Genomic DNA, 15,566 nt, shown 5'->3' with positions numbered 1-15,566 from the left:
AGCTCGTTCTGAAAGAGGAGAAAAGCGTTGTGGCCATGCCCGAGCCGGCCAAGTCCGCCCCCGCCCCTAAGAAGGGCTCTAAGAAAGCCGTCACTAAGACGCAGAAGAAGGGCGACAAGAAGCGTAAGAAGAGCCGCAAGGAGAGCTACTCGATCTACGTGTACAAGGTGCTGAAGCAGGTGCACCCCGACACCGGCATCTCCTCTAAGGCCATGGGCATCATGAACTCCTTCGTCAACGACATCTTCGAGCGCATCGCCGGCGAGGCCTCGCGCCTGGCGCACTACAACAAGCGCTCCACCATCACCTCGCGGGAGATCCAGACGGCCGTGCGGCTCCTGCTGCCCGGCGAGCTGGCCAAGCACGCCGTCTCCGAGGGCACCAAGGCTGTCACCAAGTACACCAGCTCCAAGTAGAGAGTCTCCTGGATCCTCAGTTCTAACCCAAAGGCTCTTTTAAGAGCCACCCACATATTCCTTGAAAGAGCTTTAACACAGTAATGTCTTGGGTCTTATGTGTGAAATTGTACTTAAGAAACGCTAAATAGAATTTGAAGTCTGTTAAGTTACATTTATCACAGCTTGCAAGCACGAACTATCTGTTTCTGAAATCCTTCATGAATATTTTGCAGCTTCAAGTAAATTCAAATGTGTTAACTATTACTTCATGACTTAACATTCAAATACTCTTCCAATAAATGGAAGCAGTAGGGTTCAGCTTTTTTCAGCAGAGATGTGAGACAGTGCATTATACTACATGTTCCATCACAAATATTTTTCAATAAATGTCAGCAATATTCGGCTTTTCTCAGCAGAGGTGTGAGATGTGGCATGTTATACTACACGTTCCATCACAAATAAATTCACATAACTTCCAATAGCTACGTTAAGACACGCCCCGAAAAATGAAGATGAGGGAAAAATAAAAGACCCCAATCCCCTTTTTTGCATAGCTGTCCCGGGATAGTCTGAGCTTGAAAAATTTCCCTTCTGTATGAGAAGACAGGAAGCAGCCTGGTAGATCGGAAGACAAGGACGAGAAGACCAGGAGAAGCGAGGCCACCTCTCAGACGGGGTAGACGCTTTGGGAGGACGAGCTGTCCGGGGACGCGTCGAGCCGGCATCACCGGTAAACGCGGAGCCAGCGCGGGCAGCGCTCCGTCCGCCGGCAGCAGCGCGGGCTTTTCGAAATTTTCTAATAGCCCAATAAGCGGCTGCGGCTTCTCCCATCAGCCAATCACAACCGGCCCCAGGGTGAGCTTCCCGGAGCCACCGGTGCTGCGGGAAGCTCCGCGCCGCTCTCGCTCCGTGCGCTTCAACCGGCCGCAGGAGCCCCCGGCGCAAAGCCCTGTGTCCGCAGCGGCTCCGGCCAACCCCCCGGCAGAGCTCCCGCCGCTCCGGCTGCACCGCTACCTGGCCGGCAGGGTGCGGAAGAGGACCGCTGGGAGCTCTACCCGCCTCCCGCCCCGGCAATCTCCTCCTCAAAAAAGCAGGTCGGTAAAGTCACGCAGAGATTAAAGACCTGCCCACGACAGCGCTGCCAAGCGGAAAGGTCACTGCCAAGGAAGCGGAGGAGCCGTGCTGACAGTTCCCGGCTACGGTCACTAAGAGGTGTGGCGATCGCACCCGGGCTGTTAGGAACCGCGGCGGTTAAAGCACCGAAAGAAAGCTCCGCGCCCCGGAGCGATACCCGCCCTAAGCAGTCCCTTTAACACATACACCCTCTTGCGCTGCTCAAAAAAAGTCAGCCTTCAGAAAGCGTTATCGCAGGGAATGTAAACTTTATTTTTCCAAGTCTTAGCGTAATCACGGCCGGAAGTTTAGCGTCCCATCCACTCCACAGACGAACGTCCCACGCAGATAGTGGCGTGTGGGTAGCTCTGCTGCAGGCACGGAGCTCGATGACGGAGTGTATCAGCCCTTTTTGGGACAGTAGTGGGTGGCTCTTAAAAGAGCCGTTGGGTTTAAGCATTTCCACTTGAACACTTCACTTCTTGGGCGCCGCCTTCTTCGCCTTGGCCGCTTTGGGTTTGGCCGCCTTGGGCTTGGCTGCCTTGGGCTTCACCGCCTTCGCCTTGGCCGGGCTCTTCGCCGCTGCCGCCGCTTTTTTGGGCTTGGCAGCCTTGGTCGCCTTCTTGGGGCTCTTGACCGCTTTCTTGGCCGCGGCGGCCGCCGGCTTCTTGGCTTTCTTGGGGCTCTTCTTCACCGCCGCCGCTTTCTTGGGCTTCTTGGCAGCGCCGGCGGGCTTCTTGGCTGCCGGCTTCTTGGGCTTGGCGGCGGCTGCCCGCTTCTTGGGGGCTTTTTCCTTCACTTCGCCGGGCTTTTTGCTGAGACGGAAGGAACCGGAGGCGCCGGTGCCCTTGGTCTGCACCAGGGTGCCCTTGCTGACCAGGCTCTTGAGCCCGAGCTTGATGCGGCTGTTGTTCTTCTCCACGTCGTAGCCGCCGGCGGCCAGCGCCTTCTTGAGCGCGGCGAGCGAGAGCCCCTTGCGCTCCTTGGAGGCGGACACGGCCTTGGTGATCAGCTCGGTGACGCTGGGGCCCGCCGGCTTGCGGGCTCTGGAGCCGCCCGCCGCCTTCTTCGGCTTCTTGGCGGCGGCCTTGGCGGCGGGGGCCGCGACGGCGGGCGCGGCGGCGGGAGCGGTCTCCGACATCGCTGCAGAGACTTCTTCCTAATCAAAAGAAAGTAATTGGGCTACAGTAACCCCGATGCCTGAATTTATAGCGAAGCGGTGATCTGTGATTGGTGCTTTGCAGAGCCCGCCTAACTGTTAGCCAGGAAGAGCTTTTCGTCCTCCGAGTCTGTGTTTCTTCGGAGTTATAAATTCATATTTTTTGTAAAATGCGTGCCACGAAATCACCCCAGCTTCTTCGGGGAGCGAAGAGAAGACGGTGGACTTTCATTCGGGGGAATTTCTTGCTGTTGGGACCCCAGATGAGAGAGAAAAGATGTGTTTAACGCCGCGTTGTGAAGGCAGGGAGACCCCGGCAACGGCAAACTTTTGTTTTTCCTTCTAAATTAAAATAAAACCCGTAGATAAAAAGTCTCCCCCGTAAGGCAGGCTTATTCTTTAGGGGCTTTTCTCCAGATTGGGATAGAAACCGAGGGGGCAGCCTCGGTATTTTTGTCGTAAATTGATTTCAAAGAGAAGGAAGTAACACAATTTCATGGCTGAGCTTTGAATATGGATAAAGAATCGGCTCCCTTAACCATATCTTTAACTATTAAGGATACAGTATTTCTACAGAATTTCGAGTTTCAGGAAAATAAGACACCTTCAGAGGAATATATATACTGTTGAAAAGTGTCTGGAACTTGTCAGGGCTCTGCATTTTTTGCGGAGTTCTCTAAGTGAACAGCAAGATTTTGATATTTTTACAAATAGTCTCTGTTTACAAAATGAAGCTGTCAATGCCTAGTTAATGCATATAAATTCCGGATAAACTGCTAGTTTAACGCTTTCTCAGTTACAGTAGTGTATACTATTATTCTTTAAGACATACAGAAGTCAGAAGCAGACTTACAGGGTAAAAATGTCAATCACGTATAGATACACTAATATGTACCGTATGCTACTTAAACATTAATGGAGCCTGCTGAAGCCTCGATTCTCTCAAATAAATTAAATAATGTGGAAATTTGGCCTGCGTGAACAGAATGCTTCAGCTTCAATTTTACCTATAAATATTTGGACACAAGTTGTTGGGGTTTTTTGTCTTTTTTTTTTTTATAGGTTTCATAAAATCTGCCATTCTCTTCTTTAAAGGAAAACACTCGCCAATTTAGGTTTCCATCCAAACCCTCAGATATTCATTGAAATAATTTGCAGACAATCCTCATAAATCAGAATCAGCTTTAATTATTATGATCCCACTTAATTATTAAGCCTCACAAAGTGACAAGAGAAATTAATTAAATTTTTTAAGGACTGCTAGGAATAGTTTGGGATAATTTTTGATTAAATCAGAAGACAAAAGCCTGAACTGGCTTCTAATTAAAAAGCAGCCAGATTTTTTTTTCCTTGATTGAAAAGAACAAATTAAGCCCAAACCTAATATTTTGCCCCATTGTACTTTGTAAAAACTTGTCATGCAAAACGTCAGTGGACTGTGTCAGCAAAGAAGCATCTCTTCTAGCACACATGAATTTGAGATTCTAGAAGACAAGTAGTATGTTGCAAAAGGCCCTGGCATTTATTTTCATACATTAAATGGTGAAGACACAATTAAGTTATACTTAATAGTAAGTAGTTTTAGGTGAAATGAGATAGATTAAAATGGCAAGGATAAATTAAATACATTAGAATAACAAAAGTGAAAACAATGAACTGTCAATTTTTCATATTCACTTTTAGTTCTATTTTTATTTTGTTGTGTCTGTGTGCAGGCCAGCTAACAAATACTTTGAAGAGGAGGAAAGGAAAAGCAGAGAAAGGGAAAAATTGGGCTTTTCAGCACCCCACAGTAAAAACCAGAGTGAAAGGCATACTGAAGTGGGCTGTGGAATCTGCCACGCTTCTTGTGAATGTGACATCGGTCCCACATAAGCAACTAGACCAAATCCACCGTAGCCATAGAGTTTGACCGCTCAGGCTGGTAACCCAAATGAATAGGAGGAATATGTTCCTGACAGGTAAAAAGCTAGTTCCTTGTGGCAAGATAAGGGCATTATGCTTATTTTCCAGGTTAGGTGAACGGAGATGGGCATAAAGCAGAATCAGACTGTAAGTGATACAAAAGACAGAGCCGGGAAGGGTTGTCAGCTATCTGTAATGCACATTCTTCTGGGAGTAAGGACTGAAAGAAGTTTAATGTGCCTTGATCTCTGTAGCTTTGACGATTTGGTGTTAGAGCTCTACGACTCTGGTTAATTACACTCTGGTCAGGAAGCTGGGAGCAGCTGGGAGCAGCTGGGAGCAACTGGGAGTGGACAGTACCCACTGGTGCAAGAGTGCAGTTGTAGGCCCGGGGGGGGGGATCCTCTTCACCAGCTCCACCCCTCTCGTCCACACATCTGGGCAAGTTTCCCTTCAAGTTTGCTCTTTGTAAACCTGTTCTGAGTCCACCGGAAGAGGAGAGATTTCCTTCCCTTCCCCCTAAACCGCTGCAGATCATAGATAAAGACGGGAGGTGGAAAGAGATGGGAGAAGAGCCCACAGAGCTCGCTCCCTAAGTAGCGGCAGTCACTTGAACTCCATCCACAGCACGTAGGGGTTGCTGTCCCTGCGCTGTGACAAGTTTTAAAGGGACAAGATCGTCTCTGTTTTTATAAGGAAAGCAGATGAAGAAGGTTGTTATCTGAGGATTTCGAAGAGCAGAATTTAGGACTTCTCCCACATTTAGTTCTGGATGCGTCCGTGTAAATCTGCATGTCTTTTAAACGGTTCCCTGCTCCCTATTCTGAGCTGCACTTCTGAAGTTCTTTGCTTTTTCCTAGTAGTCTGAGACGCTGGAAGACTTGGCAGCTGGCCTCCGGCATTATGTGTCAGCATCCTTTATTGTATCTATTCCTCAACCATCACACTGGCTCTGTTCTGCACAGAGAATTGTTCCTGGCCTACTTCTGAGCAGTGACAATTTTCCTGGTCTTACCAACCATTTCTGCAAAAGGCGATCTTTTTTTAAAGAGAAAGGCTTTAGAGCTAGGAGGTGGTGTGAAAAGGGAAGGCTTTGCTAGGGTTATTCCGCTCCCTCTGGCCCCAGCAATGACATTTTCTAATTAATTGGATGAAATAAACTTGTCAGAAGCTTTGAACAATTTTCAGGTTTGCATTGCTGGAAATAGCTGTTAAATGCAACACTGGATCAAATAACAATTCTCAGTTTTTAGAGACATCAATCACTATCTACCTTACAAATAGCATTGATATTGCCCGGGTTGTTTTACAGATAAGAGAAAAAGACAAAGCAAAGCAAGCATCTCATCACATAACTTAGCAAATCAGTGGTAGAATATGGAACAGTTTTGCAACCTGACAGAGAACTTTTCTTCCTGCCAAGCAACACTACTTGAAAAAAAAATTTGAGAGTGAGCTGGTAATAAAAATTGTTTGCAGTTTCCATGTGAAGAGACAAATATCTAAATATGATTCTTTTCTATATTAAATTTGAATCAAACAGCAAAGATTGAAAGTTCTCCCAGTTTTCCTTTCCAAGCACCCTGTCCAAATGCAGGCTCTGTTTATCTCCTCCTCAGGACCTCAAACCAATTTCTTATCCCTCCTTAAAATGCATATCTTACTTCCCCAAAGCAAAACCTTCTTTCCATGCATCATCACACGACATGCCCCAGCTTCCTTCCTTGCCTAGCAATATAGGTGCTACTGCAGATTACAGAAGATCTTACAAATTGCCAGTGTATTTTCCGATGCAAGGATCTTCACAACAAAAATAGTTCACAGATAACACAAGAACTCACTCCTAAAACTGTATAGCAGAGAAAACACTTGACTTTTTTCTTATCAAGACAGAAGCTCCACATGGAGGAGAAACAGATAGACATTAGACAAATAGAGGCAAATTAGACATTCAGACTGCAGGAAACAATCCAGATAAGATGATTAGCCAAATTTAGCTGAAAGCCTACACTCATTTGATTACAATTACTATTGTTAGCCTGGTGAAGACCCAGAGAAATTACAAACTTTTAATTGAAGCATGATATCTTCTTGACAAAGAATGATTTTGCAGACATTCAGGTAATCACTCTAAATATTAATAATAAAAACACAATACCAAGGTCAAAAAACATTAGTCAAGTCTCTGGCATGCTACAACTATATTGACAGTGCTGATTCAGCAATTGTAAAGTTTATATAGTAGGGAAGAGTTAAGATGTCAAAGGGCTGTCATTAATAAAGAAGCCTGTATCCTTTTAGACACATACTTCAACTAAGCTAACAAAAATATACTGACAAGTATTTCAGTGTTAGGGCAATCAGACCTCCTAAAAAAAAAGTACCTAACACCTAATGCAGTAGGTCCTACCCCCATGCTCAAAGAAGGGTCAGCTAGAGCACGGAGACACTACACCTTCTCTGGGCAGCCTGTTCCAAAAAATTCTTCCTTATGTTTAAGCAGAATTTCCTGTGTTTCAATTTGTGCCCATTGCCTCCTATCCTGGGTGGTACTGAGAAGAGACTGGTTCTGTCTCCTTTACTCCCCCCATCAGGCATCTGTACACATAGATAAGGCTCCTCTGAGCCTTCTCTTCTTCTGGCTGAACAGTCTCAGCTCTTTCAGCCTCTCCTCATATGAGAGATGATCCAGTCCCTTAATCATTTTTGTGGCCCTTTGCTGGTCTCACTCCATTTATGTCCACGTCTCTGTTGCACTGGGGAGCCCAGAACTGGACCCAGCACTCCAGATGGGTCTCACCAGTGCTAACTGGAGGGAAACTATCATTTCCCTCAGTACTGTTTTGCAAATACTACCTCTCTAGGTTAATTTGTGAAACCTATGTGATTAACCTTGAATGGCACTCCTGCTGTTTTTTAAATTTTGGTAGTTAAATAAAGGTAGCTGCAAAAACATTAACTCTCACACAGCCCTTAGTTTCAAGGCTTGTCAAGACCAGTTTGAGCTACCCTGACTTGGCTCAGTGATCATGTTGTCCATGACTGTAGGACTTGTTAAGGCTAGTCAGAGTCTCAGCAAAACTGCCACTCTAAAAAAAAAAAATATCTACATTCTAGGGTGATTAAAATGTAGGGAGAGGTGACTCTCCTGCCCGACATACTTGCTAAGTATTTGCCAACCAGCAAAAAAGAAGTGCTGTGCATTTTAATGAATCAGCCTCAAAATCTCCTTGTCTGTGCAGAAAATGACAGCTTAAAGCATCAAAATATTCCTTCCAGCTTCTGAAAGCCTTTGGATCAGAGATCCTCTTTTAATCAAATTTTACATCTCTCCATGCATCCCTGGGACTGAGAATTATCATTAGTAGTAATAGTAGTACTACACATAGGAATCCCAGTTATAAGCAGGATTCTGTTCTACTAGGTTATGTAGACCAATTGACTTTGTATTATTTTCAGTTGAAGAAAAAGAGGAAGCAGGTAAATGCAGAAAGACAAAGAAATATAGGGACCTGCAAGCAAAAGCGAGGAAATGTAACCCTACCCGTAACTCTCACTGAGTGCCTGGAAAAATTGAAATGTGATATCTGAACCTATGTTACGAGCTGTCTATTCTCCCAGGTGCACAACAGTCAAATGACAATTCTTTTTTTGTGAGTCAGACTGCAAATACTGATTCAGTCAGAGATAGAAATTGAAACTAGGCCATCAGTATAGAAAATCTACGTCCTACCCCTTCAGTGTCACTCAGGATGTACATGTTAGTAGATGCCATTTCCTAAGCTATCAAAGGTAGTTCTAGCCCTTCATGCTGAGTGAAGGGAAATAGGATGCTGGAAGCTTACCTGTGATAATATGCAGTAGACCCACCTGTGCACCCAGCCTGTGCAGGCACACTGTTACTCTCCAGGTATCTGAAGAATATGGGCAAGAGCTAAGCACATAATAAGGCATTCTGGGTTACAGATTTATGCATTGCTCAGGTTTACAGACTCAGCACACCCTGGGGAAGGAATAGCTCATTGATATCGAGTTGTACTAATTACCAGTTCAGCCAAATTCAAGAAAGATATGAATAAACCCAAGAATTTTTAGCACTCAAACCAGACATCACTTTCTAAGACATAAGGGAAGAACTAAAACCGTGTTTAACTGGCTTGCTCCAAAATTAACTTTAGAAAGAGTCTCGGCAGAGGATGCAATGCTTCCATAGAGCTGGCTGATACACTGCAGATTTTCTCTCTGTTCCATTTTATTTCATTTTAGAAAAATATTAGAAGTGAAACTAATAATCAGGGAAACTTGGTCTAGCACACCTCCCCCCCCCACCCCCTTGGGTAGAAAGTTATATTTAAATGTTTATGATTGTCAACTATGAAATTAAAATGCTGTGTCAAAGAGAGTTCTGCAGGGATCTATCCTAGGCCTGGTATAATTTTATTCATGATCTCAATTATAGTCTACAGGGCCTGTATAGAAGTGCTATGGGTACCAACAAGCAAAGAAATGCTAGAATGATGGAGGACAGTTTATGTATTCAAAAATGCCTGATAAATTGGAGACACTGTCTTCAAAAATGTGTAAGATACTTCACCTGGAAAGAAATATAGCAGTTTTATAAATATTGGACAGTAGCAGTTGACTAGCACCTGAGTAGATCTGGATCTTCAGGTTATAGTTATAACTTGACAATGAATCAACAACAGTCGGTTACTAGGTATTAGGAAAGGAACACAATGACAACATCTGCAAGACAGATGAACAAGATCTTCCTCTGTAGTCAGGAATGGTATAGTCTCACTTGGAGTTTTAGGCCTAGTTTTTAGTACTGAACTTCAGGTAATGAGAAGTGAACAATAAGAGAATAAATGGAAGAGTGCAACAGTACTTAGCAGAGACATCTAGGAACTATTCTGTAATGGAAAGGCACATACTGTTGGAGTTCCCTGACTCAGAAAGAAGGCTGAAAAACCAAAATTTCTTCTCAAACACTTAAAGCATGAAGAGGAAGGAAGTCATCTTTCCTCAGTGTACATTGTAGGAAGTACAGGAACTAATGTTCTTTGCTGCAGCAAGTTAGCAGTAAGGAAATAATTTCTAATATGGAGTAGAAAATTTTACTTGGGAAGGTAGCAGGGTCTCCAAGAATCAGTGAGACTAGGAGCAACTATCAGAAATAAAATAGGTTTTGTTGACTCTTGATGATGGGTGGAGGGCAACAAAAATTACTGATGTCTAATTACTAGTAATTATCACAGAAGTATAGATTAGAGAGTATCTGTGTAGGCAAGGGAGGAGTGCTGGATGCAATACACTTTGCATTTAGTAATATTTTTGGAACCATCTTCCATAGCATTCTCATTTGGGATCTGAGGGAGTATGGGCAGGATCAGCAGGCTGTTAGATGTTTGAAAATTGTCTGTAGTACAGGGTCAAAGGGCTGTAGTTAACAACTTAGTGTCTGCGGGCAACCAGTAAAGAAAAGAATGCCTCAGGGCCAAATACTTGATATCATTTTGTGTTTTCTGGAATGACCTGGATGATAAGAGAGAAGGTAGCCTTAGCATGTGTGGATGATACTAAATTAAAAAGGTAGAAAGAGTCAAAAGTAAGACACTCAGTTAAAAGGAACTTTAATAAACTTGAGGTACGGGCCAAAAGAAATCTTGCACAATTTGTCAGAGAGAAGTGCAAAGTTCTGCATCTGAAGCAGAATAGCTACTTGCATTGGCACAGGCTGGGAAATGACTGGTCTGACCTGGACAGGGCCTGGGCGTTGTGGTGGCTTTCTCAACTGCTGCATCCTTAAAGGCAAGCCTGCTGCTGTGTCCAGAGCCTTAGCATAAATAAAACCCTGTAAGCAGCTGGGGTTTCCAACCGAAGTATTTGGTTTTCTAACCAAGTATTACTGTAATAAAGACAAAGCACAGCAGTAGTGTCTGGAGACACCGACACAATGCACGTCATCATTTTCCAGACTTGGCTTCCTCCAGAAACACACAGCCCAAGACAAAATTCAATACCTTCCTACAGGGATACCCACAGTAGATTCATTACTTGGAAAACTATGCCCCAGAGAGACTGTTTGGACAGGGCAGTACTTCAGCTGCTGTTAAGTGCTTACAACTCTGCAAGAGTTGGCCGAGTCCAACAGCAAAACTTACTGCCCAGTAAGCTTACCACAGGAGCCCAGGCAAGGAGAGGAGCTGATCAGTCTCAGATGTGCAAGAAAGATTGTGCTTACAATGCTTTCATGATACATCTTTCCAGCTTAATCAACAGTCAATGAATCGGGAGACCTGCACTGCTTCAAATGCCAGTTTAGAAAGCAGAGTAAGGATTTAAGAGAAGCAGTCAAGCATCAGCTGTGGTTGCCAAGTAGCTGGTTTGCTGTTTGCTGTCCCTTACTCGAATGCAGGAGCAGATTTGCATGGTGTGCTATAGAGCTCCAAGCTCCATGGGCCACTCTGGTCCTGGGAAACCACCTGGAGCACTTGTTGGAGAGGTCCTTTGGTGTCTTCCTGGAGGAAGCCCAGAGCCAAGGGAGGAAAACAACATAGGCAAAAGGATGCCCCTGCCCCCGATTGCAGGTTATTGACCCTGTCCCTTCTTTCCCATGTCCTAAACCAGCTTCACATGAGGAACTGGTTATCTTACTATCTTCCCAACACCCCAGCCTGGAGTTCCTCCAGCCTTTCTTTGTAGACCTATTCAACTGTACCAGCTCTTCAGTGAGCCTGCAAGACTGCAGCTTGTGCATGGTGTGGTGGGGGTGAGGCCCATGCAAGCCTTCTCTTTCCAAGGTAGACTGAGGCACACCACACTCACTACTCCAAAGGCATGCTAGGCTGGCCATGAACAGCTGTCCTGACAGCTGGTACCTTGTTGTGTGAAAGAAACACCCCAGAAAGTGTATTTTTGTGATTCTAACAGACAGCATTGCTTTGAAAGGAACCCTGAAACATCTGGCCTGGTGGGGAGGAGGTGTGAGTGGTGGCAGGACCATGTGAGTGCTTGGGTGTTGGTGCCTGCCAAGTACAACATTCCTTCGGAAGTGCGTGTGCAGTGTCCCTTCCTGTGATCCGCTGTTGGAGACTAATCCTGTGACGTTGTTTTCCATGAGGAAACGGCATTCAGCTCCTGCTGGTTTGCAGAGCAACACAGCAGTGACTCAAACAACATGTACTTGCCCGCAGCTGGCATGGAGCAGGGGAAGCGGGATGATTTCTGGAAGATTTTTCCCCTGTGTGGATCATCTTCTGATCTGTAAGAAGCCACTCTCTGTGCAAGGCAAACTGCATCCTCAAAGGTCAGCCCAGGCTGCTGACAGAGGTCTTTTCTTGATTTATCAGTCCCTGTGTAATTTCTGGACTTGGAAGCTAGAATAAGGTTGGAAACAGTCCAAACCAGGGCTGCAGCCCAACCTCTTGTATCTATGACTGAGGGGGAGCCTTTAAATAAAAAGATGAGAATGGGGCTCTCCACCTCTGACTGTCTCATCTGGCGGGGAAGGGAGAGGGAAGAGATGAAATTAGTTATCAAAATACCAATCATTAAACTAAATTCATGACCACAGTCCCCCCAAATCTCTTGGCATACCTATCTAATAGATAAGTATGATCCACACACTGGGAAGCTGATAGCTGTAACATTTCAATGTTTAAACATTAGGTGACATTGTTTGCTAGCTTTACTTAAGCAGCATAAACCACTTCTGCAACTACGCTACTTCCAGGAGATTCCTTCCAAATGGCAAATCCACACATGCAAACATTGACTTGGGCCTCAGCCTCAAGATAAAAGCTTTCTGTGCTTAAAATATTTCTTACCAAAATCACATGGGCTGCTCAGTCTCAGTAAGCACAGCTTTGTAGCATGGCTTACATGCTGAACTGAAGGTAGGGTATGTGGGCATGGGTATACAGAGAACGAGGACCACTGGGGGCAGATTTAGAAGCCTGAAGCATGCCAAAGAAGTCAGATCTTGTGCAGTTTACAGTCTTACCCACATGTAGAGACAGGTCCCAGTTGACCACATCTCTGTGCTGTCAGAGTTCAATACTCTCCGACCAGGTTCTTTTAGATATTACGCATGAGGAGAGTTTAATGTTTAATATCAAATATCCTTATTAAGCATATTTGGCATTACATGGGATTTTGATTTAGCAAAGTGAGAAATCGCATCACAAGCATAATATAGCATTTGGTGAATCACAGCGCAAACATGATTCTTTTTACCGGTCTCTATATGCTTATCGTCACAATGCTGGGCCTCCCCAGTCACTGGGAAGCAATATGCTGGTTGAAACCATCTCAAGCCCATTGCTCTCTTCAAACTTTGATTTATTTGTTGTCCAGTTTTTATATTTTATCTTGGGCTGAGCCACATATACACTGCTCCCCTGTCACGCTGGTCTGGCTTGCTCAGGAGGACGTTATTCTTTGTTAGTTGTCTGAGGGAACCTGATGATTCACTGGTGCAGCTGTCTTACCTAAAACCATGGTAACCCTCCAGTGTCCCTGGTGTTGAGATAAGTGCAGTTTTCTTTACTGTACATTATTCCCCAAGCTCATTGCTTTTTGCCCTTCTCTTCCTAGCTCTCCTCCACTGTGGGGGTGTGCTGGTCTGTCAAAACTGCCCAGGTTTTCAGTACAAGGGAACAGTTTTTTTCTTACCCCAGATAGTCCAGATGAGATATACTATGTTTTCAGTGTGGCAGATCACAGGAGCATGATAATAGTGCAAAGCAGGGGTCTGTGCAACACGTCTCATTCACAAAGGACAGATTGCAATTCCATTTTTCCTTTGAAAGTGGCAGAGAATATTTTGAATAGGGAAAGAAGCACCAGCTGCCAGTGAGTGGAAAGCACAAGGAATATGAAAACCTGTCCAATACTCATACAAAATTCAAAACTACTAGTTTGAAAAATATTAATACCTTTCCAGAAGTTTATTCACATATATTCTTACAATATAGTGTCCGACAGTAAATTTTTTGCCTAATATTGATCTGAAACTTGAATCCTGAAGTTCTATTAGCATTTAATGAGTTATGTTTTTTAAGTCAGTATTAAATTAATAATTGCGTATTCTAATTACTCACCCTGAGGTTATCAGTACAGACACAATACCCTACAGGAGCCCTATCTTATTGTGCTAGACTTTAAACACATATGAAAAACTATCAAATTAATTACCTAGAGGATGCAAAACCAGAATATAAGCAAGGTAGCTGAAAACTTACAAATGGAAACCAAAAGCTGAGTGTAAAAATCATGAGTATAGACAGCATATATTCTCAGTACACTAGAGGCTTAGTCATTTGCCTCTATCTCACAGAATTAAATCTGGCTTGATGCCATCTTGTTGTGAATTTGTGTTTAATCCACACATGTGCTAAAAGAACAACATTTTAAGTGGTCTTGCTTGAGCACTGTCACTAGTAAGTATGGGCAGGGGTTGGGGAGCAGAAAGGGAGGGGGTATTGAAATCTGGTGTTCTGCCGCTAGTGAGGCACTAGTAAGTGAAGAAAAGAAAGTGATAATTAAAAAAACCCCAAAACTATTCTGGAATCCTTCTTTAGGCTAGTTACAGCAGAAAAGGCTTGAGTTTGTTTACTGTTTTGTGACCTGTTAGTTCTGTATAAACAAGAACTGTAGCAAGCATGATACACTTTTTAAGCGCCAGTGTCATACTCGGCTCACTTGTTCACTCCTCCCAGGAAGAGAAAGGAGTTATGCTTAGGACTACACAAAATCTAAGGAGACTCCCCATTACACCTATGCATTCCTCTGCACCTCTGCAGCAGGGAGCACAGTTGCTACAGCCTAGGTAAAAGCTGTGAATGCCTCTGCTAGGTGAACAATAGTAACTGATTAGAAGAGTTCAATGATGGTTACTTCATATTAGAAGAGGGGATAAGCAAAGATCATTCCCATGTTTCTTAATATACTCCTTTTCTGAAGTGATGCCGACTAGTTAGGGAGAAGAAAATTTTCATCTAAATCGTATTTGTCATCATCTTCTGAAAAAATCCCAACTCCCCCTCTCCCCCCAAAAACTGATGCTGAAAAAGACATAGATTTGATATTGACCATGAAAACATCTAGGGACAGTATTAGAAACAATAGTCGAGATGAGAGGATAATGAGCTCCTCTTTTAACCTTTTAATATGACCGTAGAGAGCAAAACACTCCTTTGGTTTTATGATGGAATGGAATTCCATCATTATTAAATAGACTGAGGGAAGATACTCCTTCCCAATTTAGTAGCACAATAGAGATAAACTACTTAGCATATGTTCTAACATGGCACAGTTTAAAAGAGTATGTAGAAATTATGTTTCCATTTCCTACATAAAAGGACAGAAGAAAACCAAATTCTAACACCCCCACCTTTTTTTTTTTTCTCCAGAAAAAAAAAATAAGAAACCAATCTTTATGTGTTAGTCTAGTAGTTATTCCAGCTCAGGATGTTCTTAAAAGGTGACATTTGTAACATCCTTAGACAAGGATTGCTCCTTACTTTCATAAATACTAATTCAGAATCTTGTCTGTATCCTCTGTAGATTTAGACCCATAAAACAACAGCTAAAGATTGAAAAGCTTGATCTGCAGTACAAAAGAAAGGTGATTTTTCTTGCTAAATAAGGTAGCAGAAATTTAAATCTATAGTTATACTAAAGCATATTTTGTAAAAAATAAGGAAAAATCCCCACAGAAGTAACTCCAATGGAGCAAAATTAGGAAAAGTCACAATCTAATATGAAGGTAATAATATAAAAGATTCTATTCCACCTTCTGGTTAATATGTGCTTACATAAAAAATTGGTTATGTAATAATGGGAAAAGAGAATCAATCTTCCCATTTCTTAAATGGGACGGGGAAAGCAAAATACAAACCCAATACATTAGAAAGCCTGACAGCACAAATATTGTGGAAAATTCCCTAAAGCCAGTAAGACATTTCAAAACATTAAAAATCCTGAAA

The 15,566-nt window shown here is 43.6% G+C and overlaps 2 protein-coding genes across 2 annotated transcripts; one reads left to right on the top strand and one right to left on the bottom strand.

Annotated features, from left to right (window-relative positions):
- The first annotated feature begins 8 nt into the window (after nt 1–8).
- On the top strand, nt 9–495 carry LOC115336192 (histone H2B 1/2/3/4/6). Its single transcript, XM_030002822.2, has one exon. It carries the CDS (start codon nt 36–38, stop codon nt 414–416), a length of 381 nt encoding a protein of 126 aa, XP_029858682.1. The 5' UTR covers nt 9–35; the 3' UTR covers nt 417–495.
- A 1,268-nt stretch (nt 496–1,763) lies between these two features.
- LOC115336165 (histone H1.10) lies at nt 1,764–2,706 on the bottom strand. Its single transcript, XM_030002796.2, has one exon. It carries the CDS (start codon nt 2,650–2,652, stop codon nt 1,987–1,989), a length of 666 nt encoding a protein of 221 aa, XP_029858656.1. The 5' UTR covers nt 2,653–2,706; the 3' UTR covers nt 1,764–1,986.
- Nucleotides 2,707–15,566: the final 12,860 nt, after the last annotated feature.

Source organism: Aquila chrysaetos, chromosome 26 (genome assembly GCF_900496995.4).
Source record: "Aquila chrysaetos chrysaetos chromosome 26, bAquChr1.4, whole genome shotgun sequence".
NCBI classification, from domain to species: Eukaryota; Metazoa; Chordata; class Aves; order Accipitriformes; family Accipitridae; genus Aquila; species Aquila chrysaetos.
This window is presented reverse-complemented; position numbering and strand designations above follow the sequence as displayed.

Coding starts and splice junctions, on each gene's coding strand:
- LOC115336165 (XM_030002796.2), bottom strand. CDS start 2,652: ATGTCGGAGACCGCTCCCGCCGCCGCGCCCGCCGTCGCGGCCCCCGCC.
- LOC115336192 (XM_030002822.2), top strand. CDS start 36: ATGCCCGAGCCGGCCAAGTCCGCCCCCGCCCCTAAGAAGGGCTCTAAG.